Source organism: Pteropus medius, unplaced genomic scaffold (genome assembly GCF_902729225.1).
Source record: "Pteropus medius unplaced genomic scaffold, Ma_sr-lr_union100, whole genome shotgun sequence".
NCBI lineage: Eukaryota > Metazoa > Chordata > Mammalia > Chiroptera > Pteropodidae > Pteropus > Pteropus medius.
Window position 1 is genome coordinate 845,229 of NW_024342648.1, and position 27,315 is coordinate 872,543.

The following is a 27,315-nucleotide window of genomic DNA, read 5'->3' on the forward strand; positions in this document are numbered from 1 at the left end:
TCTTTAATGGCGGGGCGGGCGACGGAATGACCATGCTTTTTTGCCATCCGAATGGGGTCGCAGCCTTCTCTCCTTCTCCAAGTCATCATGGGGAGCACAGCGTCTCTTTCCTCTGCCCGGTGGAACAGGCCCTGAATCTCTGTGGAGGCGTCTCCTCGGCCTCTCTCCCAAGGGACATCTCTCATTCAGGGACATGGAGCGGGGCTCACAGCTACTCAGGTTTTGGACTCTTCGGTTAGGGCAGGGGGTGGTGGCGTGGATCCCGCCCCGGCCGCACCGTCGACAAAGGAATACAGGGCAAGGCTCCAGGCACAGCCCGTCCCCTCCCGGCCCTGGAGCCCAGAGGGAGGCACGAAGGATATATTCTGGGCCCCGCGACTTCCCAGGAAAATGCGCGTGGCCGCTGTGAGCCCCACTTGGGGGTACTTCACTTCTCTCAACACTAGGAACACACGTCATAGTTACAGCAAAGCCTGGGGCCAAGTTCTACGCCCATGATGGCCAGACGGAAGCGGCCTTCTGGTGTCGATGTGGCGAAATCCCATTCGCCAGTTGGCTTCAGCGGTCCGGTACTAAACCGCTTCCTTGCTTTGCGCATGTGTCTGGTTCAGCCCGTACCCATGCGCAGAACACCAGCGCATCTATGGTCTGGGAGTGTGACAGAGCGTCTCCCCGCCCTCACGGGGACTCTATGGTTACTACTTGTGAAGACAGCCCGACTATATAAGGCCTACGTAGGGGCGGGAGCGCCTCTTTTTCTCTGGCGTGGTGAGTAAGTGCTGATCAAAGCTCGTCCGGTGCCCTTGGTATTTGTCTACTGTAGTTTGAGGCCTGTCTTCATCTTCTGTTCCGGTTTTTCTGTTTCATTGTAGCCACCGAAGATCCTTGTGCCATCATGGGCCGCCGACCCGCGCGATGGTGAGTGCCGAATCCATCCAGTTTCGCTGCTGTGGGATGAAGGAGAGAATTGCATTTGTCCCATGAAAGCAACCGTGGGGTGGGGCCACCCTAGTGTGGCTTTCTCCTTTGAAGAATCTTCCCCGGTACCTTCCCGGTTCGCTTAGGTCTTGATTTATGTCATGTTTCTTTTTGTTAAAACTTAATTCCGCTCTTGAAGCCCTCCTCCCCTCTTTGTTACATTGATGTTGGACTGCGTGTGCTGTGCTATTTTCAGGCTGGAAGTGACGTCCGCCTTGCATCCCTCCCTCTGTCTTGGAAATGGGACTCCTTTTCAGGCTGTCTTCTCTGGGTCTTTGTGTGCCATTCTTGTCTTTTCCTGGCTACGTGCCATAGGGGTTCGGATGCGTCGCGTGGCCTGCAGGGGGCGCGAGGACTCCTTCACGTGGCTCGGAGGCGACATGCCACGTGCCCAAAAGTCTTTAGGGTGGACTGCATGACCTTTGCTGTTAGGCCTGCGGCAGATTTGTAGTCCGCAGTGCCTTGAAGTGACAGATGTTTTTAACTGGGAAAATCCGTTTCCAGGTGTTGGCCTTCTTGGAAGCTTAAAACCCAATAAGGCGTCAAGATATTTTTGCTTTTATGTTTCTCACATGGTCGTCCTGTAACTTTGGGCCACTTTCTTTTTGACTGTCGTGCTTTAGAGCCAATTTCCAGGAATGGAGGCGGGTTATAGATTAACATATGTCACCCCCCACACACCATTCCCATCCCTCCTTTGGTCTTGAAGGGAGCTCTCAGTGCCTATTGTCAAGGTCCCTTGTGGACCCCCGCAAACCTGGGTTTTTCCCCTCCCTGCAGTTACCGGTATTGTAAGAACAAGCCGTACCCAAAGTCTCGCTTCTGCCGAGGTGTCCCTGGTAAGTAGTGGAAGAGCGCCCCAACTGGTTTGGCTCTGCTGACGCAACCGCCCGTGGCACTCCACACAACTTACCCTAGCTCTTTTCAGATGCCAAGATCCGAATCTTTGACCTGGGGCGGAAGAAGGCAAAAGTGGATGAATTCCCACTCTGCGGCCACATGGTATCAGATGAATATGAGCAGCTCTCTTCCGAAGGTAAGGTGCAGAGCTCCTTGTTAATCTCATCTCGTTCTTCCTCTGTGCTCCCCCAGCCAAATCTGGAGCCCACTCTACCAGAATTACCGGTTCATTAATCATGGGCACCCAATTGAGTCTCTTAATGAAACTCACCCAGGCAATACAGATGTTCCCTGAGGGAACATCTATGTTCCCTCTATGCCTCCTGTCTCATCCTGTTGCCTTACTTTTCCCCACCTAGCCCTGGAGGCTGCCCGCATCTGTGCCAACAAGTACATGGTGAAAAGCTGTGGCAAAGATGGCTTTCATATCCGAGTGCGGCTCCACCCGTTCCATGTAATTCGCATCAACAAGATGTTGTCCTGTGCTGGGGCTGACAGGTGAGCTATATTCTGGGTCTCGAGTGTTTTCCCATAACTTGAGGGTCTCTATGATGGACTTGATTCTTATATCAGGGCAAAGAGGGGGTGACCCTAAATAAAGACTCAACCGCCGATAGCAAAGCCAGGCCAGTGGCTGGCAAGGTTTCGATTGGATACTTGACTCCCAGAAACAAACACAGAAGGGCGTTAGCTGGGGGGAGGTCCTCCTGAGGGAGTAGCTTTGAGCCTGATGACAGCCATCTGCCAGAAAGTAGGTTGCTGGGGCAGTCGCATTTTGGGAGGAGGGGCTTTCAGATGAGCCCAGTGGCCCCTTGCAGGGATCCTGGCTAGTCTTAAGTCACTGCAGCCAATTAAGCCGACTGTGCTCCTTTCCCCATAGGGGCCTGGTGTGCAATGGCTGCAAACAGCAGCATCCTTGGTAGTGTGCGCAGCCTATTGTCTGTATGGGTTGTTCTAAGGGACCTTGGAGACAGTCCTTTTCTGGTGGATACTCATGTCTGACCTCATGCTATTTCTAATCTAGACTCCAGACAGGTATGCGTGGTGCCTTTGGAAAGCCCCAGGGCACAGTGGCCAGAGTCCACATTGGCCAGGTAATTATGTCTATTCGCACCAAGCTGCAGAACAAGGAGCACGTGATTGAGGCGCTACGCAGGGCCAAGTTCAAGTTCCCTGGCCGTCAGAAGGTAAATAGCGCTGCAGCTTTGATGTCCTGCCTTTCCTCGGCCCCGAACCCAGGCATCCTGACTGAATCCTTTTTCTTTCCACAGATCCACATTTCCAAGAAGTGGGGCTTTACTAAGTTTAATGCGGATGAGTTTGAAGACATGGTGGCTGAAAAGCGGCTCATCCCAGATGGCTGTGGGGTCAAATACATCCCTAATCGAGGCCCCCTGGACAAATGGCGGGCCCTGCACTCATGAGTCTTAACGATGCTCTCCCCCCACTCTTCCACTAATAAATCCTTATTTCTGTCTGTCTCTGCCTCTGGGTTCATGGAGGAGGGGGGGAAGCCTCTGGGAACCCCAGCGTCACACTAGCCTTTCTCTTCCGAAAAAGGCTGACAGTTTAGCAGAGCCAGTGAGCAAACACCCATAGGGCTTGACAAAAGAGACCTTCGGATAGATGCTATGCAGCTTCCCTCAGCCCGTGGAACCTTGTGTGCCAGGGCTACTCTTCTTGTAAGAGCAGTGTTAGGTTCCGGAGGTGTCCTTGGGGAGCGAGCGGAGCGGCAAGAATAGGCCCCGAGGGTGCTGCTAGGTGGGTTGGCTTGAGGCACCTGGAGAAGAGCCTGGAATGCATGCAGCGCTTCCTCCCTCCCGCCCCTGAGATGCCCCCGGCTTTGTAATTTTTATAGCCATTTCTGAAGTTGAAAAGTACCTTTGTTTTTGGCCTCGAGGAGATTCCTCTAAACCATAAGTGTGACTAACTTGTAACAACTCTGATGTCCTGTTTTTGCCGAGCCGTTCTCTGAAAAATCTCAGGAAGAAATCGTCTCACTTCTCGTGAGACCAAAAACCCCTACACAATCGTTGTTGACGTTTTACCATGTATAGTGTATCATCCCCTTTCCCTGTGCAACCATGTATTCATGCAGTAGCTAATAGTTGCTCCTGCAACTGTAGCCTTGGCAACCAGCCTCTCTGGGGTTGTGACCTGTGAATAAAGCAGCCAGGGTGGAGATAACAGTGGGCAGAAACGTGGGCTTTATTTACTATAGGCATCAGGGCTTTTCCCATTGAATTACAAATGAGCTTAAATGTTTCAGTAGTGTGTGAGCTGTTTTATCTCCACCCTCGGGTCTACTAGTCTATATATCGATTTATGTGAATCCTATGTGCAGTATAGATGGCCCTTTGACATAGACATGTAATGTCCTTGCAATATAGCTTTTTTCGATGTGTAGGTGTTTCCTTTTCATGTGAAATAATTTTATCTGTTGTGATTCCCTTTTTCTGTGTGATTCCCTTTTCTAAGCCCTACAGTTTAGCCAAGATCACTGCCTCCTGAGCCTTCCCCTCCCCCAGCTCTGGAGCCTGCTTAGTCCCCACCTCTGACACTGCGGGGGGCGGGGGGAGGGGTGTGTGTGTGCGCGCGCGCCATGGCTCCATCCTTGGGGCTTGGGGCCTTCCTCTCCCACATTCAAATGCGAGGCACAGACCCAACCAAAGAACACGAGCCAAAGCAAAGGCGGAGGGCTGCAGTCCAATAGGGCAGGGCTGGGGGTGGAGAGATGGAGTTACTTCGGGACCGAGGCCAGGGTTTCGGTCCTGAAGGCAGTGCAGTCATCACATCTGTGGGCAGCAGTCAGTGAGTGGGGGTTGGGATTCAGGCCACGGGGCCCAGCTGGAGGGGCAGGAGTGGCAGCAGCAAAGTAATCAGACCGAGGGGCTGGATCTTGTGAGCTGCCTGGCTCAGCTTCAGCTCCACCTCCACAGGGTAGTGGTCACTGATGTTGAGGGCCTGGATGTGCGCAGTGGAACAAAATGTCAGTATCGGGGCTGAGGCACTTCCCTCTGACCCTGTTGGCCTCAAATCTTTACCTCCTCCTCAGTGAGCCGGAAGTGCCTGGGGAAGTCGAAGGTGGATGCGGTATGCAGCAGACTCTGACAGCGCTCCCCGTGGAGCACTATTCGGTCGTAGGCACAGTGAGTGGTGTCTCGCACAGTGGTGTCCTCCCCATCGGCAATCGCCCAGTAGAAGCCGGCCTGAGTTCTCAGCATCAGCTCACCCAGGCGCTTTTTGGGCAGCGAGGTGCAGTCAGCATTGAAGTCCCCGAGCAGGATCATGTCCTGCAGAGGGGAAAAGCTGTCGGGCCTGGCCGCCCTGCCATCCGGTCCCCATCCGTCCCGTGCAATCTGGCCAGCCCTACCTTGATATTCCAGTGCTGGGAGACGTCCAGAAACACGTCGTACAGGGCGTTCAGCTCCTCCCCTACAGCCTTCGGAGTGGTGTGCAGGGGGACCAACACCAGCCTGGGAAGGACTGCCAGGCCCCAGATATGGAGGGTTCCCTTCCACCCCTGGCTCTGCTCCACCCAGCCTCTGGGGGACCAAGCCCCCAATAAAGCCAGCCAGACCCCTTTCCCACTCCCACGTAGCAGAGACACCCTTCCCCTCCTACCCTTGCTGGGCAAAGAGAACTGGGCCACGAAGGGCTCCCGAGCAAAGAGGTCATCCACGTCACTGTACACGTAGGAATCCAGGACCTGAGTCTTGTGTGACCTGGGGGACCAAGGCACAGGAAGCAGTGGCCCTACATCACTGATCTTGGATTGCAAGTGCCAACATCAGAGCCGGCACTCAGGAAGGGGGCCTTCCACCAGCAGCTCTGTTTCATGTAGGCACAGCCTTCCCAGCCTTTTATTCTAGGATTTTTTTCTTATTGAGGTAGAATGCACAATTCAATGCACAATTCAGCGGTGTTCAGTACATCGATAAGGGTGTGCAACCGTCACCACAATTTTAGAACGTTCTGTTCACCTCCAAAAGAAACCTTGGACCCGTTAGCAGTCACTTTCCATTCTCCCCCTCGGCCTCTGACAGCCACTGATCTATTTCTTGTCTCTGTAGATTTGCCTATTCTGAGCATTCTATGGGAATGTCAGCAAATAATATGTGCTCTTCTGTATCCTCTTTCTGTTCCTTAGCGTAGGTTTCTAACATTCAGCCATGTTGTAGCATAGCATGAGTCAGTATTTCATTCCTTCTTACGGCTGAATAACATTCTGTCGGAGGGAGAAACCACCTTTTACTCACCCATTCATCAGGTGATGCACACTTGGGTCATTTCCATTTTGGGGTGTTATGAGTGATGCTGCTATGAGCTTTCCTGTGTGGACATGTTTCTGTCCTCCCATTCTTTTGGAGTGAATTCTAGATATTATCTAATTCCATCTACATGGAGAAACAGGTCTCCTTCCCTGACCGTCGCCTTTGCCCTCTCGATCTTGATCCCCAAAGGGCTCCCCGCACCAGGCTGTCTTCCCAGGGACTTAGAGCTGTCTCCGGATACTGTGTCCACCCAAAGCTCGTGATGGGCCCCCATCAAGCCTCTTTCTAGAAGCAGCAGGTAGCTGTTTCTAGCAGCCAGACTTGTCCCAAGCCCCAGTGGCTTCCACGGGAGAGAGGCAGAGGAGGGGCAGATCTCAGAATAAAGCCATCGAGGAAGAAAAGTGTGAGAAGGTGACGGCTGCCCCAGGAGGAAGGGGCATGTACCCTTTGGGACTTCTGAGCCACCTCGCAGTGGGCTGAGCACCAAATCCTCCCCGGCCACCACCTGTGCTTACCGGTAGATATACACGTACTTCTCCATGTATGTGCTGCGCCCCAGCAGGGGGCTGCTCAGGACGCTGTAGGGCCCAGAGCCATCAAATCTGCCAGGAAAGGGGAGCCCAAGGTCAGGAGCCATAAGGCTCGAGGGGCCCGGGATTACACCCACAGAGCCTGCCTCACCGGTTGAGTTCTCGAAGCAGGAGGGAGATGGCACTTCCAGAAGAGTCTACCACCTCCTGCAGCACCATGATGTCACAGCGAGCCAGGATCTGCAGAACACCGGGAAGACTGGTTCCACTCAGTGACTGCTGCCCCAAGAGCGGGGTGGAGTCCCTGAGGAACTGCCACTGATATGGACAAGAGTGTCGTGGCGTGCTGGCTGTGGCCCACAGAGAACAATAGGACTAGAAAGGACCTGGGAGAAGACTGAATGCCATCGGAACCTACGCCGAACCCATTTCGCAGAGGAAGACTCGGGCCAATGACAGGAAGGGACTGTGCTCTTCGCCTCTGCACCCATGTCTCTCGATGTCCCCTCTTCTCTGGGACTGCCCCCCTGGTCTGGCAGGGCTGGGGGCTTTGGCTCATGGTCTTCAGGGGAGCAGCTTCCCTACAGTGATGAACCTACCCGCACTAAGGTGTCCATCACATGTTCCCTGGCCACTTTGGCAAGCGTCAGCCGCTGGGCATTGAAGGCGCAGATGCGAAAGGCCTCGGCCCCACCAGCCAGAAGGAGGAGCAGGAGCGCGGCTGGGCAGTGCATGGCTGTGTGTGGGCTGCTGGGACCCTCCGGAGGGATCCAGGTCGGCCCCGGGTGTGGTCCCAGCTGCTTGGTTCTGGTTTCAGAAAAACATGGTGTTAAGGGACGGACAAAGCAATATTCATCTTGCTGCCCAGCACCACCATCCCAGAGCTGTCACTGTCGCAGACTTCCTGCCTTTCTTCCTGTGGACACCTTCTGGCATTGGCACGTATGGCTCGACCTCATTCTTTTAATTGTGGTAAAATAAACATAGTACAGAATTTAACATCGTAACCATTTGTAAGTGTACAGTTCTGTGGCGTGAAACACATTCACGCTGTTGCGCAGCCATCCCTCCGTCTATTCCCAGAACTTTTTCATCCTCCCAAACTGAAACTGTCCCCATTAAACATTGACCCCCTCGTTCCCTGTCCCCCAGCCCCGGCACCAATCATCTTACTTTTTTGTGAATTTCATATTTTATTTATTTATTTTTATTAGTTTCAGGTATACAGCACAATGGTTAGTCATTTATATAATTTGAAAGCGATCCCCCGATTACTCTAGCATCCACCTGGTACACACAGCCATTGCAATAATATTGACTAGATCCCCCGTGCTGTACTCTATGTCCCCGTGTCTATTTTGTAGCTACGAATTTGTACCTCTTCATCCCTTCATCTTTTTCACCCCGTCCCCCAAACCTCCTCCCCTCTGGCAGTCACTACTTTGTTCTCTGTGTCTGAGTCTGTTTTTATTTTGTCGGTTTCTTTTGTTCCTCGGATTCTTCATATAAGTGAGATCATATATTTTTCTTTCTCTGTCAGACTTACTTCACTCGGCATAATGCCCTCTAGGTCCATCCATATCATTCAAATGGGAAGGTTTCATTTATTTTTTTATGGCTGAGTAACATTCCATTGCATATATGAACCAAAACTCCTTTATCCAATTGTCTACTGATGGGCATTTAGGTCGCTTCCATATCTTGGCTATTGTAAATAGCGCTGCAGTGAACACAGGGGTGCATAAATCTTTATGAATTAGTTTTTTTTGTTTTTCTTTGGATAAATACCCAAAAGTGGAATTGCTGGGTCATAAGGAAGTTCTATTTTTAGTTTTTTGAGGAACTTCCAAATTTTTCCATAGGGGCCGTACCCATTTGCAAACCCACCAACAGTGCATGAGAGTTCCCACGTCCTCTCCAGTGCTTCTTTTTTGATTTATTGATGATAGCCAATCTGACAGGTGTGAAGTGATATCTCATTGTGGTTTTAATTTGCATTTCTCTGATTTAATGACCTTGAGCATCTTTTCATATATCTATTGGCCATCAGTATGTCCTCTACGTATTTAGGTCTTCTGCCTATTTTTTAATTGGATTGTTGTTTTTTTTTTTGGTATCGAGTTGTATGAGTTCTTTATAAATTTTGGATATTAACCCCTTATCAGATGTATCATAGGCAAATATCTTCTCCCATTCAGTAGGTTGTCTTTTGGTTTTAGCAATGTCGACCACCCTACTTTCTGTCTGAGTCTGACTCCTCCAGGAACCTCACAGGATGGAATCACACACTATTTGTCCTTTTCTGTCTGGCTTATTTCACCGAGCGTAATGTCCTCAACGTTCATCCATATTGTAGCATGTGTCAGAATTTCCTTCCTTTCGAAGGCTAACTAATATTCCACTGTACGGAAAAGCCACGTTTCGTTCATCCATTCCTGTGGATGGACGCTGGGGTTGCTTCTACCTTTTGGCTACTGTGAGTAATGCTGCCGTGAACACGAGTTCCTGCATCAAGTTCCTGCTTTCGATCTTTTGGGGTACATACCCAGAAGTGGAATTGCTGGGTCACATGGTAACACTCTGTTTAATTTATTGAGGAATCATCAGACTATTTTCCACAGCAGCTGTACCAATTTACATTCCCACCAACAGTTGCACAAGGATTCTACTTTGGCTTTCCACCATTAGCAACTAGAAGAAACATCTGAGCACAGATCTCTCTCTCCAACTGTGAGATGTTATCTTTAAGATAAGCTCCCAGCAGTGGAATTACTGAGTTTAAAGGCGTATGCATTTAAAATTTTCCGAAGATACGCCAAATCACCCCACTGGAGTGTGATGGGGCTCCATTCCCATGCCCCGCCTCCACTCGCAAGCCCCTTATTGTTCATCTTACCAACAGGAGCCCCCTCTTCCTGAGCTTCGCGGTTTATCTTTGTCTCAGACTCGCCCAGACGATGTTCTTTCGAGCTCAGTCCCGTGATCCACTCCCTGTTCATGTGGCTCTGATTCAGTGACTTAAGTCTCTCTATTTGTATCTGCCTGCTCTTCTCTGTCACCTTGTCACTTTCCCCCTTGGGCTCACTTTCTGTCTCTCTCAGACTCTACCTGCCTCTGTCTTTCGCACCCCTGTTCGTCTGTCATCGCGTCTCTGCTTATCTACTTCACTTTCCTGGCTGGGCTGGATGCCTGTTTCTCCCTAGTCACCTGCTCTGTCACTCAAGTTAGTTTGGGTTTCCTGCCCTGGTGCCTATTCTGGGATGTATGTGGGCATTTGGGCAGCCCTGGGCTGGCAAGGGCAGGCTCGGAACCTTCACAAAAGTGGAGGGCAAGAACCAGACTGCGTGTTTCTAGCCTCAGCCCAAAGCTCAGCTCCGGCTCCCCACACCACCAGGCCTTGGCCGCAGTCCTGGGGTTCACTTCCTTCTCCCTACCCACCCCCACTCCCATGTAGCGGGGAGGAGGGGGCGACTTCATCCCTCCCTCTGCCCGGAGGGCTCCCATACTTGCGTAGACCGGCTTATCCGCGCGCAGGTCTCGGCCGTAAGCGGATCGCAACACCCCACGGAACTGCAGCGCCTTCCTGGCAGGGACCGGAAAGGAGAAAAGACGAAAGCGCTGCCTGAGACCCACCCGTCAGGGCCGAGGGAGCCGCCCCGCCCGTCCTGACTAGGCCGGCTGCCCCGCCCATCCCGGCAGGCAGGCCCGGCCCCAGCTCCATCCCGGCTCTGGCAGGGAGGCTGGGCGCCTAGCCTGGGAACAGCCGACCTGCAGGTCTGCTTTCCCACCAGACCCCGCCTTCCCCCGACCCTAGGGGGACCGGGCGGGGGCGGAGGCCCCGGGCCGCAAGCAGACGACAGAGTCGTGAGTCACGGAGAGCGATCGAGCGACTGCAGCCCCTTAATGACAGGTTGCCTGTGCCAACGGCTGGCGGCGCGGAGGAGCTGGCGCCCGAGTGTAGATCCTGAACTGAGTTCCCCAAAGCCTGGCGCTCAGCCCCCGCCGCCGGACGCCTCCAGGCGGCATCTCGTGCGGGAAGACGCAAAAGCTGGAGCTCACGCCCGACGAGGCCCGCGGGGAGCCTGGCACCTCCGAGGACGAGAGCCTTCTCGCCACGTCACGGTGTGGCCGCACACTCCTGAGCTCTCTGCAGAGCCAAAGTGAGCGACAGCCGGTTCAGGGACTGATGGTAGAAGTCAAGGGCACTGTCGCTGTTGGGACAACTGGGGGACTCGGGCGGGGTCTAAAGGTGGGAGGTGGGTCCTAACCGGATGATTGTAGCGTGGTCACATCAGGACAATGTCGCCATTGCCAGAGCCAAGCGCTAAATGGATTGGGGATGGTGATGAATGAGCAGGTTGGTTGGGAAAAAAATTTTCAATCAATAAAATTATGCTTTAAAAAGAAAAAAATAGACTTCTTAAGGGGTACAGGGCTTTCTTTTGAGGGTGACGAACATATTTTGGAACTAGATAGAGGTGTTAACTCTGCGAATGTAGTGATAACAATACTGTAATACATATAGTGCTACATATATTACATTACGTTACATATTATACATGCACACAGTACAGTTCTGTAATGTTGCGATTATGTAGAATTACATTATGTAATCTATAAAAATGTGATGTACATAAAACATAAAGTGCTATAAAATACCATAAAATGGTTAATTCTACGTTATATGAATTTTACCTCAATAAAAATAAAGAGGGAAAAAAAACTAAAGTAAATGTGCTCCGCCAGCCCCGAGTTTGGACGGTGTCGGGGAATCGTGTTGTGCAACCCTCGTTACCTACGGAGTCTTCCCACGGGTGGATTGAGACAAAAAGGGGCGCGCAGCGGGAACCCGCTTTGCGCGGGGGGCCGGGGCGGGGCCGGGCGCGGGGCCGGGCGCGGGGCGGGGCGGGGCCACCCCCGCTGTCGTCAGGCGGCCCGAGCGCGTTTTGCGACAGGCGGTCGGGAAGCGAGGTACCGCGTGGATTCGCTTTCCGGCGAGTGCGGCTGCCGGCCCATCTTCTTCTACCTTTGCCGCGACACCTGGCTCCTGACTCCGGTGGCGGCTCGTCCGTGGCGAGAGAGCGGGGCGGGGCCGGGCCGGTCTCTGGCCTGCCCCGCGAGGTGACCTTGGTTTAGTCCACTGTCGCGCCGAGCTGCGGTGCCCGTCTGTGTCGCGGGCCTGTTAGGGACCCGGCTCTGGAGCGGTTGAGGACACAGACCTAGAGAGCGGCCCCATAGGCTGCCCCGTGGCAGGGTGACCACCGGGCCGCCAGGGGCGGTGTGTATGGGTGATGCCCCTACACGTGAAATGGCCGTTCCCCGCGGTGCCACCGGTCACCTGGACCCTGGCCAGCAGCGTCGTCATGGGCCTGGTGGGCACCTACAGCTGCTTCTGGACCAGTGAGTGAGCTTGGCCGGGGTGGGGAAGCCCTGGGCCCCGGGGCAGAAGGGGGCCAAGATCCCCTACACTCTCTCTCTCTCCCCCCCAGAGTACATGAACCACCTTACCGTCCACAACAAGGAGGTGCTGTATGAGCTCATCGAGAATCGAGGCCCAGCCACTCCCCTCATCACCGTCTCCAATCACCAGTCCTGCATGGATGACCCTCATCTCTGGGGTACCCAGACCAGTATTCTGGGCACAAGGAGGCGGGGAGAGAAGGGGCCAGACAGAAGCCGAACAAACCCACTTCTCAGTGGGTTCTTCACATAGCTCTGGCACTACTGTTTCTGGGGCGTCCCGCCTCGGGGGTGACAGTTTGATTTGTAGTCCCTTCAGCATCCTCTCAGGCAAGGCCATTCGGAGAGGGCGTCAGAAATTTCGAGGAAGTGAGGAATGGCTGCGGGGCAAGGTCTGACAGCTTATTTACTGTGATTCAGCAGGCTTGTGTAAGCCATGGAAGGTCCCACAGAGTCTGGGGAGCAAATCTGAGGACCTGTCAGGGAAACTCTGGATTAGGGGCTGGAAGACCTGTATCCTGGTTCCAGGTTTGCCCCAGGCTGGGTTTGTACCCTTCATCCAGCCTCACCTGGGAGCCCACCCGGTTCCCCACCTAAAAGTTCCTGCTCTACTCACTTCACAAGGAGCTGCTTGGCTCTGGCAACCTGGATGTCTGGATAGAGGGGGTGCCCAGAGCTTTCCCCTCCGAATGCAGGTTAGACTGTCGTACAGCTTGTGGGGAGCCACCTGGTGTAGTTGGAGCTTTTGGGGGCTCACCATGGCTGCGGGGCAGAGAACGGTCTGTGGGGTGCCACAGCCAGACCCCAGGAGGCCAGGAAGGCGGCTTTAGAGCCATCCAGTAGTCTAGACGAGGGTGGTGGCAGTGACATTGGAGAGAGAGGTCTAGAAGAATAGGTAATGTCAAAATATGTCAGGGAGGTAGCCAGACCAGACATAGTGACTAATGAGATACGGGGAATGAGAGAGAGAGAGAGAGAGAGAGGAGCCAGGGAGAATGTGGGGGTCCACTCCAAGGCTCTGGAAGATGCCACTTTGGCCATAGAGAAATGGTAGTGCTGCTGCCCTTGTCCTTCATTCCTTGAAACGGGGTGACAGAAAACGGTGCTCTCTAGGGACAAGGTAAGTTGGGGCATGAAGCCTTTCCTCTCCTCTAGGGATCCTGAAACTGCGCCACATCTGGAACCTGAACTTGATGCGTTGGTGAGGAGGAGAGGGCCCCTCCCATGGGCCTGGCCGGCCTCACCTGTCTCTGCCCAGATTTGCCCTCCTCCTCCTCTGCCCAGGAGGCGGCATCCTGCAGTCCAGGCAGGGCACGGGGCGGGGCCCCACAGGCCCTCCTGTGCCTCCGTCACCCAGTGCCGCTGCTGTCATGCATCACGCTTGCGGGGTGGGTCCGGAAGCAGGGTGCGGGGGAGGCGGGGATGACCGCGTCTGTTCCCACTCCAGGACTCCTGCAGCCGCAGACATCTGCTTCACCAAGGAGCTACACTCCCACTTTTTCAGCTTGGGCAAGTGCGTGCCCGTATGCCGAGGTGAGCTGCTCTTCCTGCAGGGGCCGGTGGGCCAGTGGGTGCGGGAGGGTGCTTCTGCAGGCTTCTCTGGCCTCCTTGGGACAGGGAGCCTGGTAGCCAGTGCCTCTGGCTTGGCAGCACTGGGAGTGGAGGGGCCCAGGTGAGACAGAAAGCCTGGCAGCAGAGGTGGCGGTGGCTGCTGGAGGAGTGATGGCTTCTTGGACAGTGCTCGAGTCTCTGTGACTGACTACCTGACGGCTGTGCGAACCTAGAACTGTGGCATTAGAAGTCAAGGCGGCATTATTCACAGCCCCTTCTCTCGAGGACGTTACTAAGAGACTCGCTGACGTCACTGTGGTGTCGTGGGTCTGTGATGGCAGTGGCATGTGCCACAGGCTGCAGGGTTCGGGAGAACAAACATGCTTGTGAGGTGAGGTGTGTAACATCGAATGGCTGCCCAGCACCTCTCAAGAGCCTCAGGAAGTAGGGGCCATTTCGGTTCCCATTCTCCAGATAAAGACGCTTGGAGAGATTAAGCCGCTGGCCCAAGGTCATGGGGCCCGAGATGGCAAAGCGAGGATTTGAATCCAGGTTGCTCTTCCCTCTGGGGAAGTAGAACTTTTCTAGGCAGAAAATGAAAGGAAAAGCGTTCTAGATGCTGGAAGCGATCACGGTAGGAAATGCAGGTTGCAGGCCAAATGTGAAGGTTCTGGAATAATCATGTTAAGAATTTTGGACTCTGCTCTCTCATCGGGGAGTGATGTGCTTTTGTCTGTGCTTGAGAGAGAGAGCGCGCGGGCATCCTGGCTGCAGAGGCTGGTGGATGGGAGCAGGGCCAGGGCAGGCGTGGAGCCCGGTCAGGGGCTGTCACAGCAATTCTGGCAGCAAAAGATTGTAGCTGGGCCTCTGAGGGTCACTGTGGAGAGCCTGAGAAGGGGACAGCTTTGGGATATGCTCTGGAAGCAGGGTTGACCGAACCCGTTGATAGGTTGGGTGTGGGAAGGGGCAAAGAAAAGAGAACTCAAAGATGACGCTAGGTGACATCTGGTGATACCAAGCCACTGGGGAGATGGGATGAGGGGAAAGCAGTGTGATGCTTGGGAGGGGAGGTGAGTCCCGTTTAGCACATGCTTTATCTGAGGAGCCTGTCACCCAAGGAAGGGTGCAGTCCCAGAGGCAGTGGAGTGTGCAGTTCTGAAACTCGAAAAGATGGTTGAGAATGAAGATACTTGGGACTCGACCACAAAGGAAGTCACCAACAGAAGTGACATTGCAGAATGGAAGAGCAGGGAGAGAGCAGGGGCTCTGAACGGCACCTCAGAGCACAGAAGGACAGACAAGTCACCAAGGCAACAGGAAGCGATGGCCAGAGAGGAAGGAAGCGATGGCCAGAGAGGAAGGAAGCAAAGCAGGACCCCGGAGAAGCTATTTTCTTGGAGAAGCTCTTTTCTTGCCTCGGGAGCTTCTAGGAGCTGGAGGCGGGAGGGGCAGGGAGACAGCAGGGGTGGGCACTTCCTCCCAGAGGTTGGTCGGTCTGGAAGAGGGAGGAAGAAGGAATCCAGGGTGTTAGAGGTGTCAAGGGGGAGTATTTTTATTTCTAGTCGATCAAAGTAAAACATGGTCAAATACAATCAAGTAACCTAAAAAAATGAAAAGCTGCAGCGCCCACAAACCCTCAGGCTACTCCCCAGAGACAGCTGCCCGGAGCGCTCTTTCTTCTTGCCGCTTTTGGAAACTACTTTGTCCCTCTAGAGCACAAGGAGAGACTACAGTGTCATGGCTGGTGACCTTGGCGTTCATCACACCGTGCTCTGGAGATGGGGCCTCTGCTCATGTACCCCAGCCCGAGTCTCAATTCCTCTCTTCTGCCTCCTGAAACCAAACCTTAATCCTAAGCACCTTCAGGGAGAGAAAGTGGATGGGGACAGGCCTTTTATCAAACGCGTTTGACGGACAGCAGAGATCCGAATGTGTGTTGAAGAAAAGGAGGGATCCGGCACACTTTGCTTCTGTGTTCCAAAAAAAATCCCCTTTCCTCCCTGAAGCGTAGGCTTTGTGATGTGACCTGAAGTATCGGAACAATGTTGTACGAGCTCTCCAAGTGAGCAGAAAGGGTGTTTGCAAAAGCTAAACATTATGAAGTGAGCCTCCAAAGGCATAGCATTGTTTTTAAACTTTGATTTCAAGCTGGATGGCTGAGTCGCACCAGTAGGTTCTGGAGCCCTAACCAGCACCTTCCAAAGACTCAGCCTCACAGAGAACAGGTTACAAGTCCGGTCCCCGATGCACTGGCCCTGTGGCACTACCCATCTGCGGTGTGGCTCTCTAGTCCCTACTGGCTAAAATGAGCACGCTTACTCAACCCCGCTCCTTCGACCGCCCCCTTCTCTGTCTCTGTCCACCGTAAGGACGCGGTTGATGAAGTTCTCACTGCGTGGTCACAGGTTGTCCCCACACAACATCAGGCACCCATGTCTGCGTTGTTGCTGACCGCGGGGCCGCCTGGGTCCCGTATCGTGGTCTCGGCCTCTCCAAGGCCAGCGTTGCTAGCATGGGGGGCACCTCAACCCCACTTTCCTCAGTAGCAAGTTTGAGTTTTTCCCAACTCGTATGTTCCATCAAATGGAGAGTCTAGTTTTCAGGGGAGTCCTGTGAGGAAGGGGCCAGCAGGAAGGACAGAGGAGGCAGAGGGCGCAGGTGGGGCTGGGAGTTCCGTGGGGCGAGGCGGCGGTAACCGGCCTGGCCGGGCCCCTGGGACAGAGTTGCCCAAGCGAGGCTTGGAGTTATGAATAGACTCGGTTTGCTCCAGCAGCACCCTCCAGGCCAGGGGCAGCAGATGTAGAGTCCCCCAGGGTGGCGCATCCCAAGGAGAAAGAAGGCTCCAAGAGCTTGGCAGGGGAGGGAGGGCGGTGCGTGGGTCAGGGGTCTGCCGGGGGCATAGTATGCCTGTGGCCGAGCGGCTCATCGGATGGGGCTGTGGCGTGACCGATGGCAGAAGGTAAGGTTAGAGATCAGTAGAGGACTTGTCAAGTCCAGAATTTCAGTTGAAGACAGTTTGAGATGATGGTGACGCTACCTCGCACGTGACAGGCGCTCAGAGGTTTAAAGGATATTATTGAACAAAGAATGTCATGGTGAGGTGCACAGCGGTGCGGCTGGGACTGAGGGGCCCAGGAGAGACAGTCGTTGGAGGGTGTCCCTGTGGACGGTGCAGTGAGAAGAGGAAGTCCCCGAGCTGTTGCTTCATTCCCAGGGACAGGGGAGGAGGGGCCCCGGTAGAATGGGGACTGATGAGGAGAGACCTTTTCTGGGCAGGAGATGGCGTCTACCAGAAGGGAATGGATTTCATTTTGGAGAAGCTCAACCACGGGGACTGGGTGCACATCTTCCCCGAAGGTCAGTGGGGCTGGCAGGGTCAGAGCGTGCCCGAGAATATGGTCGGGACCCCCGGCTCCCCTTCAAACCCTCACCACTGTCCCATCTCTCTCGATAGGGAAAGTGAACATGAGCTCTGAGTTCCTGCGCTTCAAGTGGGGTAAGGGCTGCTGGCTCTCTCTGGCTCGGTCGGGCCATGGCACATGGGGCGGATGGGTGTGTTGGTAGCAGGAGCAAGGGAACAGACAAGGGCTGGCCCAGGGGAGCTGCTTTTAACGGGGACGGCAGGGGTGACCCCAGCTGGAGGCTGGCACTGAAGCTGCGCTCACGCCATTTCCCTCTCCCCGGGGCAGGAATCGGGCGCCTGATTGCCGAGTGTCACCTCAACCCCATCATCCTGCCGCTGTGGCATGTCGGTGAGCGTCCCTCTTAGGCCGAGCCTGTGGTCTGAGGATGGGGAGACGGGCTTCCGTAGGAGGTGTCTGCGGGGTGTTCTACTGGGCGGCAGGGAGAGGGTGCCTGGGTGGGGGCTGGGGCCACCCTGCTCCGCCCCGCACCTGCTCCCCAGCCTCTGTCCACTGTGCCGCAGGCATGAACGACGTCCTTCCTAACAGCCGGCCCTACTTCCCGCGCTTTGGACAGGTGGGTAGAAGCTGCTGACCTTCGTCAGTCTGTCTGTCTGCCTGCCATCTGCCCCTGGTCTCCCACTCAGCATGACTGGGGCCAGATTCAGGAGGAGCTGAGCTTGAGGCTGCAGCAGGGGGACCATGTGGCGCATAGGGACTTCCTGGCACCAAGGCCAGTAGGAGAGCAAAGGAATCAGGGCCGGGCCCTGGGGTTGGGACACTGCAGGACATCTAGAGCATGGACCCAAGGACTGGAATGGGCCTTAGATGCCACCGAGCCTCGTTTTAAAGAAGGAGAGTGGCTCAACGGAGCACAAAGCCAGTTAGGGGCAGGACGTGGCTTCTGGCTCCCCAGGGCGATGTGGCTGGGGCTGTGGGCACTCACCCTGTTCTTGTCACCTGGCCGGCTCCCTGCAGAAGATCACTGTGCTGATCGGGAAGCCCTTCAGTGCCCTGCCTGTGCTTGAGCGGCTCCGGGCAGAGAATAAGTCGGCTGTGAGTTGCCCCGGGCTGCCTTTGGCCTGGGTGGGGTTCCCTGGGCAAAGGCCCTTGAGGACTGCAGGCCAGCCCCAGTCCTTCCCCTCAGGTGGAGATGCGCAAAGCCCTGACTGACTTCATTCAGGAGGAATTCCAGCGCCTGAAGACCCAGGCGGAGCAGCTCCACCACCACCTGCAGCCTGGGAGATAGGCGGGCCCCACCCAGCCCCTGCCCAGGTGCCTCCTGAGGCCTGGGGAAGAGGCAGCTCTGGGACCCAAGCCCTAGCCGCCAGGCTCCCAGCGCTGCCTTTGGGATCTCGCCCCGCACACAGTTGGGGCTGGGGAATGGACTGATGCTTTGAGCTCAGATACGGTTTTTTAGGCAGATTTGTTCATAACCCTTAAAGGGTGACCTCCCCTAGTTGGTGAGCATTCCAGCTCCTTGGCTGCTCTTCCCGCTCGACCACTCTGGGAGGAGGAGATTTAGGCCAGGGCCTCTGCCCTTCTTGCCTTCAAGTGTCCTTTCCCAGGGCCTACGTCCTGAGGGAGGGAAGTTGGGGGGTACGTGGCTAGGCCTGAGCTTCAGGGAGGGGCCCACAGGCCCTTGGCCTGGCCCCGGCAGTGGGGGGGCTGGTCCCCACCTCATCACAGATTCCCTTCTGCCGGAGGTTCCCACAGGGCTGGGAACCACGGGCAGGAGCCAGCCCCAGGCTGCAGGCAGAATAGCAGCCCTTTGCTACAAGTGGAGCCCAATGGGACGGAGCCTGCGGCAAGGGCCTGAGACCTGGCCGTTGGCCCCGTGCTGGGGCCCACCAACTTCTCCGTCCTTTCTGTGTCCCTGGCATCACTCCAGTCCCCTGAGGCCGAGTCGCCATATTTTTTAAACAATAAAACCTCTGCATCCTGCTGTTTTAACCTCTGACCTCTCTGTAGGGTGGGGTGGGAGGTGACCCTCTGGACGGGAAGGCTGGACCCTTAGAGTCCTTGAGCAGGTGGGCATCGAACTCTCAGCACACACCAGCCATCGACTTCTGCCACTGTCTGTAATCCCCGGAACCTTGCAAAAGTAGGAATTAATTTCATTTTGCAAAACAGGCAGAGCAAGGCTAAATGGACTTGCTGCAAAACCCAAAGCTAGCAAAGTAGGAAGAAGCAAGTAGCAGTTCCGGCCTCCCCTGGCTGTTCCCAGGAGGCGGGAGGTGTCAACGGCTCAGTCAGTGTGCTGTGGTGGGAGGTGGGAAGGGGAACACCTAGATTGAGCTTGGGACCTTGGATGGGAGCAAAAGTGGATCCAGGTGGTGGCGCTCCTGGCAGAAGCCCAAAGCAAATCTTTAGAGAAAAGCAAGCTCACTTTAGGCCCCCAGTTCATCCATAGGTGAAGATCAACCAAAAAGACCTCACGAAGATCAAGCATATAAGGAAAAGAAGTTCAATGGGCAGCAGAAACAAGAACAGGTCTGAAATTGACAGTGTCAGGCAGAATGTGGAAAATGCTAGCATAGAAATCGTTACCAAAACAAAAGGGGTCTGTTTGCCTGTGCGCGAATCCTAGAAGAAATACGGGCAGGTTTGCGGCAAAGAAAGTAAGGATTTATTTCAGGGAATTGCAGGTCACGGAGACTCGAGCAAGCTAGCTAAAGCTCTTGACGACACCCCGCCCTCTGCCAGACTCAGGACAGATTATATAGGGAAAAATCAGTCGCCATGGAAACTAAGGGCATGGGTGCTACTGATTGGACGATTGGACGGGGCTGGCGTAATTGATCATTGTGTTCAGTTCTGGAATCTGCCTGGCGCCATCCAGTCTGGTCCTGGGGCCTGGTCCCGGTGGCCCGTGGGGCTGTTGTTGTTCTGCCTCAATGGGCCTGGGGTTGAAACATGTCTAAAGCTAGGACATTAACCTTAATGTAACCAAAACTTGTTGTCCCCGTGACTATAGACCTGAGTGGATAAATCTTAGGTCCTAAGGCTTAAAGATTAAAGGATCAGGCACGTAGGGAGGGATGGTGGAAAAAGCAAGTTAAGTTACAATGTTGCTATCCCGGCAAAATCTGCCCGAATCAGAAGAACACTCTTAAAGAAACGAAGTTTGTGTGCAGTTACAAAATCTGGAAGGAAAAAAAATGAACCGCAAAAATGAGCCAGCAAGAAGATTCAAAGATGATGAGGATTGCAACCGTGTATCTAATTCAAAATGAAACATTTGTAAAAATGACCAGAAGGGAAAAAAAATCACTTGGAGTAAAAAAGGAAACACTTGCAAATGCAAATATAGGTAAAAACAGTCTGTTGGCCAGTTTACATTTATAGGTTCAAATGTAACATCCCTTCTTCCTGTATATAATTTATGTCCATTTGAACAAAGCAATTACATTTCATGATGAGTTCAGATTTTATAACCAATGGTAGAATGTTTCATTTTTTATGTACTTGTGATTTGCTACATATTCATCTTCATAAATATGTAAACATTGTTTTGCAGGTTTTTAAACGTTAAATGATATCGTACTGTACGGATGCTTCCACAATCTGATGTTTTTTATATAGACTATATATTTTAGGGCAGTTTTAGGTTCATGGCAAAATTTGACTTGTCCTGAGATTGTGAAATTTATAAGTGCCATTCTCCATATTAACCGATCTAAGGAGAAACCCCATATGATTATTTCAATAGATATAGAAGCACTTGATAAAATATTCATAATTTTTTAAATTCTTAGCAAACTATAGAGGGGAACTTTCTCAATCTGATAGTCTACCAAAAAAACCCAAAAACCTCTTAACCTGATAGACACTACCTACAAAAACTCAATTTTTTTTTTGCTATGGAAGCTTTCGAAATCTGGAACAAAACTACTGTACCAGAGCAATAAGACAAGGAAAGGAAGTCAAAGGTATAATGATTGTAAAGAAACAAAACCATCATTATTTGCCGATGGTAGCTCTACAGATAAAATCCAAATGAATTTATAGACAGATTTTTGGAAATAAGGCTTTAGAGAGTCCCAGCTACAAGACCAATACATGCAAAAAACAATTGCATTTCTATACAAACACCAGCAGCAAAGAATTAGAAAATATAATTTAAAACAAGACACCATTCACAAAAGCTACAAGGTACCTAGCAATCAATCTAATAGAAGATGTGAACGACGTATATAAGGAAAATCAAAACACTTTATTGTAAAACACTAAGGAAGACCTAAGCGAGTGAGTGGAGAGAGCTCCCATGATGAACAGGAAGACCTGATATAGTAAAGGTGTCGGTTCTCCAGAATCGATCCACTGATTAAATATAATTCCCATCGAAACCTAATCAAGAGGGTTCAAACATGTATTTCGTACACCAGTGTTCACAGCAGCATTACTCACCGTAGCCAAAAGGGAGAACCAACTTAAGTGTCCGTCGACATAGAGACAAAATGTGGTCTTGCAATAAAATGTTATTCGGCCATAAAAAGTCAAGAAATTCTGACATGTGCAACGAAGTGGATGAACTTTGAATACATTACGCTAAGTGAAGTAAGCCAGACACGAAAGGCAACTAATTGTATGATTCCATTTGTGTCCCTAGAGGAGTCAATTTCAGAGACAGAGAGTAGGATGGTGGGTGCCAGGGGCCAGGGTGGGGGTGGCGGGGAGGAATGGGGAATTGATGTTTACTGGGGACAGAGCTTCAGTTCGGGATGATGACAATGTTCTAGAGATGCAAGGTGGCGACACTCGCACAACAGCGTCAATGTACTTAACGCCACTCAACTGTACACTTAAAAATGATTAAAATGGTAACTTTTATGTGTATTTTACCACAATGTTAAATACCATAATCAGACTCTTTAAAATAATCTATCAATCTAATAAGTTGGTTCTAAAAGTTCTATGGAAGAACACTAGCCTAAGAAGAATAAGGTGGGAGGATTTGCCCTCCTGGGTATCAAAGTTTATTATGAAGCTATAGTAATTAAGACAGTGTGGTGTTAGCTGGACAACTTGACCCCTGGAATGGAATGGAGAGCCCAAAAAGTGACCCACAGCTAGATGGACACTTACTATACGGCAAAAGCAGAATGTTCATCTCATAAACGGTACTGGGACAATTGCAGATGCCTATGGAAAAAAAAAGAACTTGACACCTACCTTATACCATACATAAAAGTCTGAAAAACAAGACAACTTCTAGAAGATAATGTAGGAGAATATGTCCATAATCTTGGGGGCAGGGAAAGTTTATTTTAAAAAGGACATAAAAAATATTAACCATAAAGAAAAAAAATGGTAAATTTGACTACATTAAAATTAAGAAGTTCTGTTCATCAGAAGACACTAAGAGAGTGAAAATGGCAGCCACAGAGTGGAAGGGATTTGTAATACATATAGCCAATGCAGGGCTCATACCTAGAACATATAAAGAACTCTTATAAATTGATAAGAAAAAGATAAACAACTCAAATGACCTGGAACGCAGTAGTGAGGTGGTGGCCCTTTTTGTGGCCCTTTACCAGGTAGGCCCTATAGGACATCGGTGACTCAGGGAATGTAACTGAGCCCCCAGGCCATGAGCAAGAGCGAGTGGAGGGAAGAACCTGAGCATGCGGTGGACTGATCCCTTCCTTCGTCACCCACTGGCTGCCCCTGCTCCTGTCCTGTCACCATGCCACCCAGTCAAACTTCTGTCCCAGATCAACAGTGAGGCACCGATCTCTTCTGCCTTCTCTCTCTCTTCACCCTCCATTACCTTGGCCAAGCCCCTGTCATCTCTCTCCCACAGATGGCAATAGTCTCCTGCTGCCACTTTTATCCCCTCTAATCTGTTCTGGTCGCCACAGTCAGATCAGCCCTTTAAAACAGGGGTCCCTAACCCCCGGGCCGTGGACTGGGACCGGTCTCTGGCCTGTTAGGAACCGGGCCGTACAGCAGGCGGTTAGCAGCGGACCAACGAGAGAAGCGTCATCGGTATTTGAGGCCCACTCCCCAGCGCCAGCATCACTGCCTCAGCTCCGCCTCAGATCATCAGGCATTTGATTCTCATAGGAGCCCCGGGCCCTGGTGTCAAAAATGTTGGGGACCGCTGCTTTAAAATACAAATTAGATCATGGAGCAAGGGCTTCAATCTCCTCCTGGGCTTCTGGGGCTACATTAAGCTCCAGCACAAACCTCTCCCCTGAGCTGGCCTGGACGTTGCCACTTGGGGGCCCGAATGGGGCTCTTGGACCCCATTCCAACGTGTGTGAAGGCTGCTTCCCCACAAACCAGCAGGGTGTCTGAGGATTCAGCTCAATTCTGACACGATGTGTCCAGAAAGAGAATCAGATACACAGGTCGAGGGCTCAGTCCCACAAGACCGCCCTGCACTTCAGAAGCCAGTCACATGCCCAGGTTCTCACCTGTGTTTCTGATTGACTGGCTATAGACTAGGGGTTCCAATGACCCCCTCCTCGGGTTCAATTAATTTGCTAGAACGGCTCACAGAACTCCAAGAAACACATTACTTACTAGATTACCGATTTACTAGTTGTTCTCCTGGGTTTTTATGGCGTTTCATTACCTAGTCGTGACTGATGAAATTATTAGCCACCGGCAACTGAACTCAGCCTCCAGCCCCTCTTTCCTCCCTGAGGTCAGGGAGTGGGACTGAAAGTCCCAGCCCTCTAATCACACGGTTGGCTCCATTGGCAACCAGCTCTCATCCAATGGTGTTTTCCCAATGTCACCTCATTAATACAATGAAAGACACCTTGACCGCACTCAACGCTTAGGAAAGTCCAAGGGTTTGACGAGTCGTGAGCCAGAAACTGTGGGTGAAGATCAAATATCTCATAAACCACAGTATCTCAAGGCCCTACAAACATTGCAAATGTATGTGTCCCCAACTGACCCGATCTCCCAGTCTCCAACTCAGAGAGACCAAGAGCCATCATTGGCTTCTCTCTTCCTCAACCACGTCCTGTGAAGCTCACCTCCTCTCTCCAGCTCAATTGCCATGGTCCTAATCCGAGCCACACTTGTGACAACGACAGGTACAACGTCATAAGCAGTTTCTCTGATAAGTAGAGGTGATCGATGGGCAGTCACTACACAAGGCTGGGAGGAAGCCATTGTGTACATGGTATGGTGGTCCCCAGCACCTAGCCTCTCTTTCCGGTGTGCCTTCCTGTGCCACATAGAGGGCTTTGCATGCAGATTGCATTCTACCCATGAGAGGCACGGCCCTGGGAGTGTTGGTTTTCTTCAGCAGCCTTCTGGCTCCGGTCACAAACATCCTGGTGTTTGAGGGGCAGGGGTAGAAGCAGCTGTGGCTGGGCACGGTGTCCCAGTGTCTAGTCATGAGTGCCCAACTTTTTGCAACTAGAATGGTGCCAAAATGGACCTATGTGTGCATCTTGTGCTCAGCTGAGTATTTCTGTTGAATGGATCCCTAAGAGGGAAATTGCTTGATTCAAGGTCATACACACTTTACAGTTTGTTAGATGCTACCAAATTATCCTCTAAAAACGTTCTACCAATTGATACTTCACCACTGTGTAGGTGAGCCTCTATGTCCCCGAATCTGTGCAGACAATGGGCATTATTCAACTTTCTTTTCCATGTATTATCAAAAATGTCAAACATATATTAGTTTCCTAGAGAGATCATCGCAAATTGGGCAGCTTAAAACAACAGACATTTATTCTCTCCCAGTTCTAGAGGCTAGAAGTCCAAAATCAAGGTGTCAACAGGGCCCTGCTCCCTCTGAGAGCTCTGGGGAAGAACCCTTCCTCGACTCTTCCAGCTTCTAGTGGCTGCAGGAGTTCTTTGGTTTGGAGCTGCATCACTCTAATCTGTGTCCTCAACTGGCATTCTTCCTTGTGTGTCACATTACAAGTTCTAGATGGACATGAATTTTAGGGGGACACTGTTCAACCCAGTATATGTGTGTGTGAGGGGGAGAGGGAGAGAGAGAGAGAGAGGAAGGGAGAGAGAGGGGAGGGAGGGAGTGGGAGGAGGGAGGGAGAGAGAGAGAGAGAGAGAGAGAGAGAGAGAGAGAGAGAGAGAGAGAGAGAGAGAGAGAGAACATGATCGCAAGGCACGCCAAGGTCAAAAAAAGCTTACAGTGAACATCCATATATCTACCCTGCAGCTTCTGCCATTAAGATTTTACTATCATTGCTTCATCACACACCTATCTTTGTAACAACACTTCTCTCCATCTTATTTTTAGTGCACTTGAAACTAAGTTGCAGACATCAGTTCACTTCCTCCTAAATAAGTTAGCGTACATATTTTTAACAAGAGTTCAATTGTCGGCTATAGTTACTGGGTTTTTTTTTTGTTTGTTTCTACTGATCACCAATCTGAGAGATCAAAAAGTGGCACAGAAAAAGATTAAAGTCTCCCAATTCATTTGAGGCGGTGTCTCCCATCTTCTGACTCTAGCTGTCACTGTCTCTTCTCTTTAAGGCAAACTTCGCTCTTGTCAAAGTCTCTGGTTGTTGCTAAGTCCAAGAAACAGTTTTCTGTCCTCATCTTACCTGCTTCCTGGCAGCAGCTGACACTGACATAGTAAATCATGATGTCCTTGAAACCAAGCTTTCGCCCTGGGTTTTCCCCTTCTCTTTGATGCTCCTTAGATCTCTCTTCTGGACCCTCCTCCTCCTCCTCCTCCCTACGTGCTGGTGTTCCTCCATGCTATCCTGGGCTCTCTTCTCTTCCCACAGAGGGTGCATCGGCAGGAAAAAGAAACCATTCTTGCAATTTTAAGCAGAAAGAAGATTAAAACAAGGGCGAAGCCCTGCGCGTGGGAGCCTGTAAAGCACATCCCTCCCTGGCACCCCACTGGCCCCGCCCGGCCCCTCGCGTCCTCCCGAAGCCCGCGGAGCCTGCCGCCTGGCTAAGGGAGCTGGCCGACTTCGGCCCTGCCTCCTTTTCTACCTGGAACGTGCGCGCCTGGAGACACGTACAGCCAATCAGTAAAAAGGGGTGGCCGTGAGTGGCATGCACTTTGTCCAATCATCTACGGCCCTGGCCAGCTCCTGCACCCCGGCCAATGGTGGTGCGGGGCGGAGTTCGGGCGGGGGCGACGGTCACCTGATCTGCCGTGGCAGCGGTGGCCGAAGCAGAGGAGGCTGAAGTCGAAGCTGTGATGGCGGCGACGGCGGCGCCTTGGATGCAGACGGGGACGCGGCGGGCCCCGGCGCCTTGGCAGATGCGGTGGCTGCCGCTGATGCTGATGGCGGCGGCAGCGGCGGCGGAGCAGCAGGTGCCGCTGGTGCTGTGGTCGAGTGACCGGTGAGCAGGGTGGGTCGGGCCGGGGCGGGCTGCACTGCGCGCTGCGGCGGCCGAGGTGCCGTCGCCCGAGTCCAGGGCTGTCTTCGGCGAGGAGCGGCACGGCCCGGAGGAGACCGTCTCTTGCTCGGCGGCCCGTAGCGAGTCGGCCAGGTCAGAGCTCCAGGCCCCACGCATCAAGCTGGGAGCCCATGGGCTTCGGATTTCAAACCATGCGCCTCCGCTTGACAGCACCTCTTCTGTCCCCTGGCAGGGACTTGTGGGCTCCTGCGGTCGACACCCACGAGGGCCACATCACCAGCGACATGCAGCTCTCTACTTACTTAGACCCCGCCCTGGAGCTGGGCCCCCGCAATGTGCTGTTGTTCCTGCAGGACAAGGTGCGCCTGCCCCAGCCCTCTCCCTCGGTCATCAGGAGGCAGGCAGGCCCCCTTCCCCAGAACACTGAGGCCCGTTCCCCAAGGGAAGCTTCAGTGACCTTCTCTCAACTGCTGGGAGGTGTGGCTCCTCTCTTGGGAAGGCCTGGAGGAGAGTGTTCAGTGGGAATGGTGAAGACCTGGAAATGGCATCAACTTGATTAGGGGAAGCAAGGGGTCAGAGGCTGGATGCCTACTGGGTACTGAGCACTTATCTGACCTACTCTACATGGTGAGGATTACCGACCCTGTGTACAGATGAGAAGACTGATGCCCAAGGAGCGGAAGTGACTTGCCCAAGGTCACACAGCTAATGGGTGGCAGAGTTGTGATTCTAACTTGTAATGACCATAATAGAGGTAATCGAAAACCGACCACTTATTGAGTGCTTCATATATACCGTGCTAAGCTGATATCATCTTCGTTTTACGGCCGAGGAAACTAAGGCTTGTAGAGGTGCAACGATTGGCTGGTTTATGCATACTACAGTTGGTTCCAGCCTGAG

At 52.7% G+C, this 27,315-nt stretch overlaps 4 protein-coding genes and 1 non-coding gene across 6 annotated transcripts in view; 4 read left to right on the top strand and 1 right to left on the bottom strand.

The window, feature by feature from the left end:
* The first annotated feature begins 738 nt into the window (after window positions 1-738).
* On the top strand, window positions 739-3,358 carry RPL10 (ribosomal protein L10). Its single transcript, XM_039866987.1, has 6 exons — window positions 739-918; window positions 1,759-1,817; window positions 1,907-2,014; window positions 2,238-2,376; window positions 2,903-3,065; window positions 3,150-3,358. The coding sequence occupies exons 1-6, from the start codon at window positions 896-898 to the stop codon at window positions 3,300-3,302; spliced, it is 645 nt and encodes a 214-aa protein (XP_039722921.1). The 5' UTR covers window positions 739-895; the 3' UTR covers window positions 3,303-3,358.
* On the top strand, window positions 2,720-2,854 carry LOC120605953 (small nucleolar RNA SNORA70). The gene has a single exon (XR_005653789.1). It is a non-coding gene; the product is annotated as a small nucleolar RNA SNORA70 (small nucleolar RNA).
* A 1,119-nt stretch (window positions 3,359-4,477) lies between the features above and the next one.
* On the bottom strand, window positions 4,478-10,340 carry DNASE1L1 (deoxyribonuclease 1 like 1). Its single transcript, XM_039866974.1, has 8 exons — window positions 10,189-10,340; window positions 7,282-7,489; window positions 6,834-6,922; window positions 6,668-6,754; window positions 5,503-5,603; window positions 5,252-5,364; window positions 4,923-5,171; window positions 4,478-4,842 (listed from the first exon to the last, which is right to left on the bottom strand). The coding sequence occupies exons 2-8, from the start codon at window positions 7,414-7,416 to the stop codon at window positions 4,708-4,710; spliced, it is 909 nt and encodes a 302-aa protein (XP_039722908.1). The 5' UTR covers window positions 7,417-7,489; window positions 10,189-10,340; the 3' UTR covers window positions 4,478-4,707.
* Window positions 10,341-11,620: 1,280 nt separating this feature from the next.
* Window positions 11,621-19,047, top strand: TAFAZZIN (tafazzin, phospholipid-lysophospholipid transacylase). Of its 2 annotated transcripts, XM_039866982.1 has the most exons (10): window positions 11,623-12,082; window positions 12,172-12,300; window positions 13,298-13,343; window positions 13,590-13,675; window positions 16,970-17,050; window positions 17,148-17,189; window positions 17,383-17,445; window positions 17,619-17,671; window positions 18,073-18,150; window positions 18,242-19,047. In XM_039866982.1, exons 1-10 carry the CDS (start codon window positions 11,974-11,976, stop codon window positions 18,341-18,343), a joined length of 789 nt encoding a protein of 262 aa, XP_039722916.1. In that variant the 5' UTR covers window positions 11,623-11,973; the 3' UTR covers window positions 18,344-19,047. The 2 variants fall into 2 exon arrangements, with proteins under 2 accessions (XP_039722917.1, XP_039722916.1); XM_039866983.1 differs by lacking the exon at window positions 18,073-18,150 and having other exon boundaries at window positions 11,621-12,082.
* Window positions 19,048-26,194: 7,147 nt separating this feature from the next.
* Window positions 26,195-27,315, top strand: part of ATP6AP1 (ATPase H+ transporting accessory protein 1) — a 7,707-nt gene continuing 6,586 nt past the window's right edge. Inside the window, exons 1-2 of the mRNA XM_039866964.1 lie at window positions 26,195-26,397; window positions 26,648-26,774. Of these exons, the coding sequence (XP_039722898.1) occupies window positions 26,252-26,397; window positions 26,648-26,774 (273 nt within the window). The 5' untranslated portion in view covers window positions 26,195-26,251. The remainder of the gene's footprint in view (window positions 26,398-26,647; window positions 26,775-27,315) is intronic.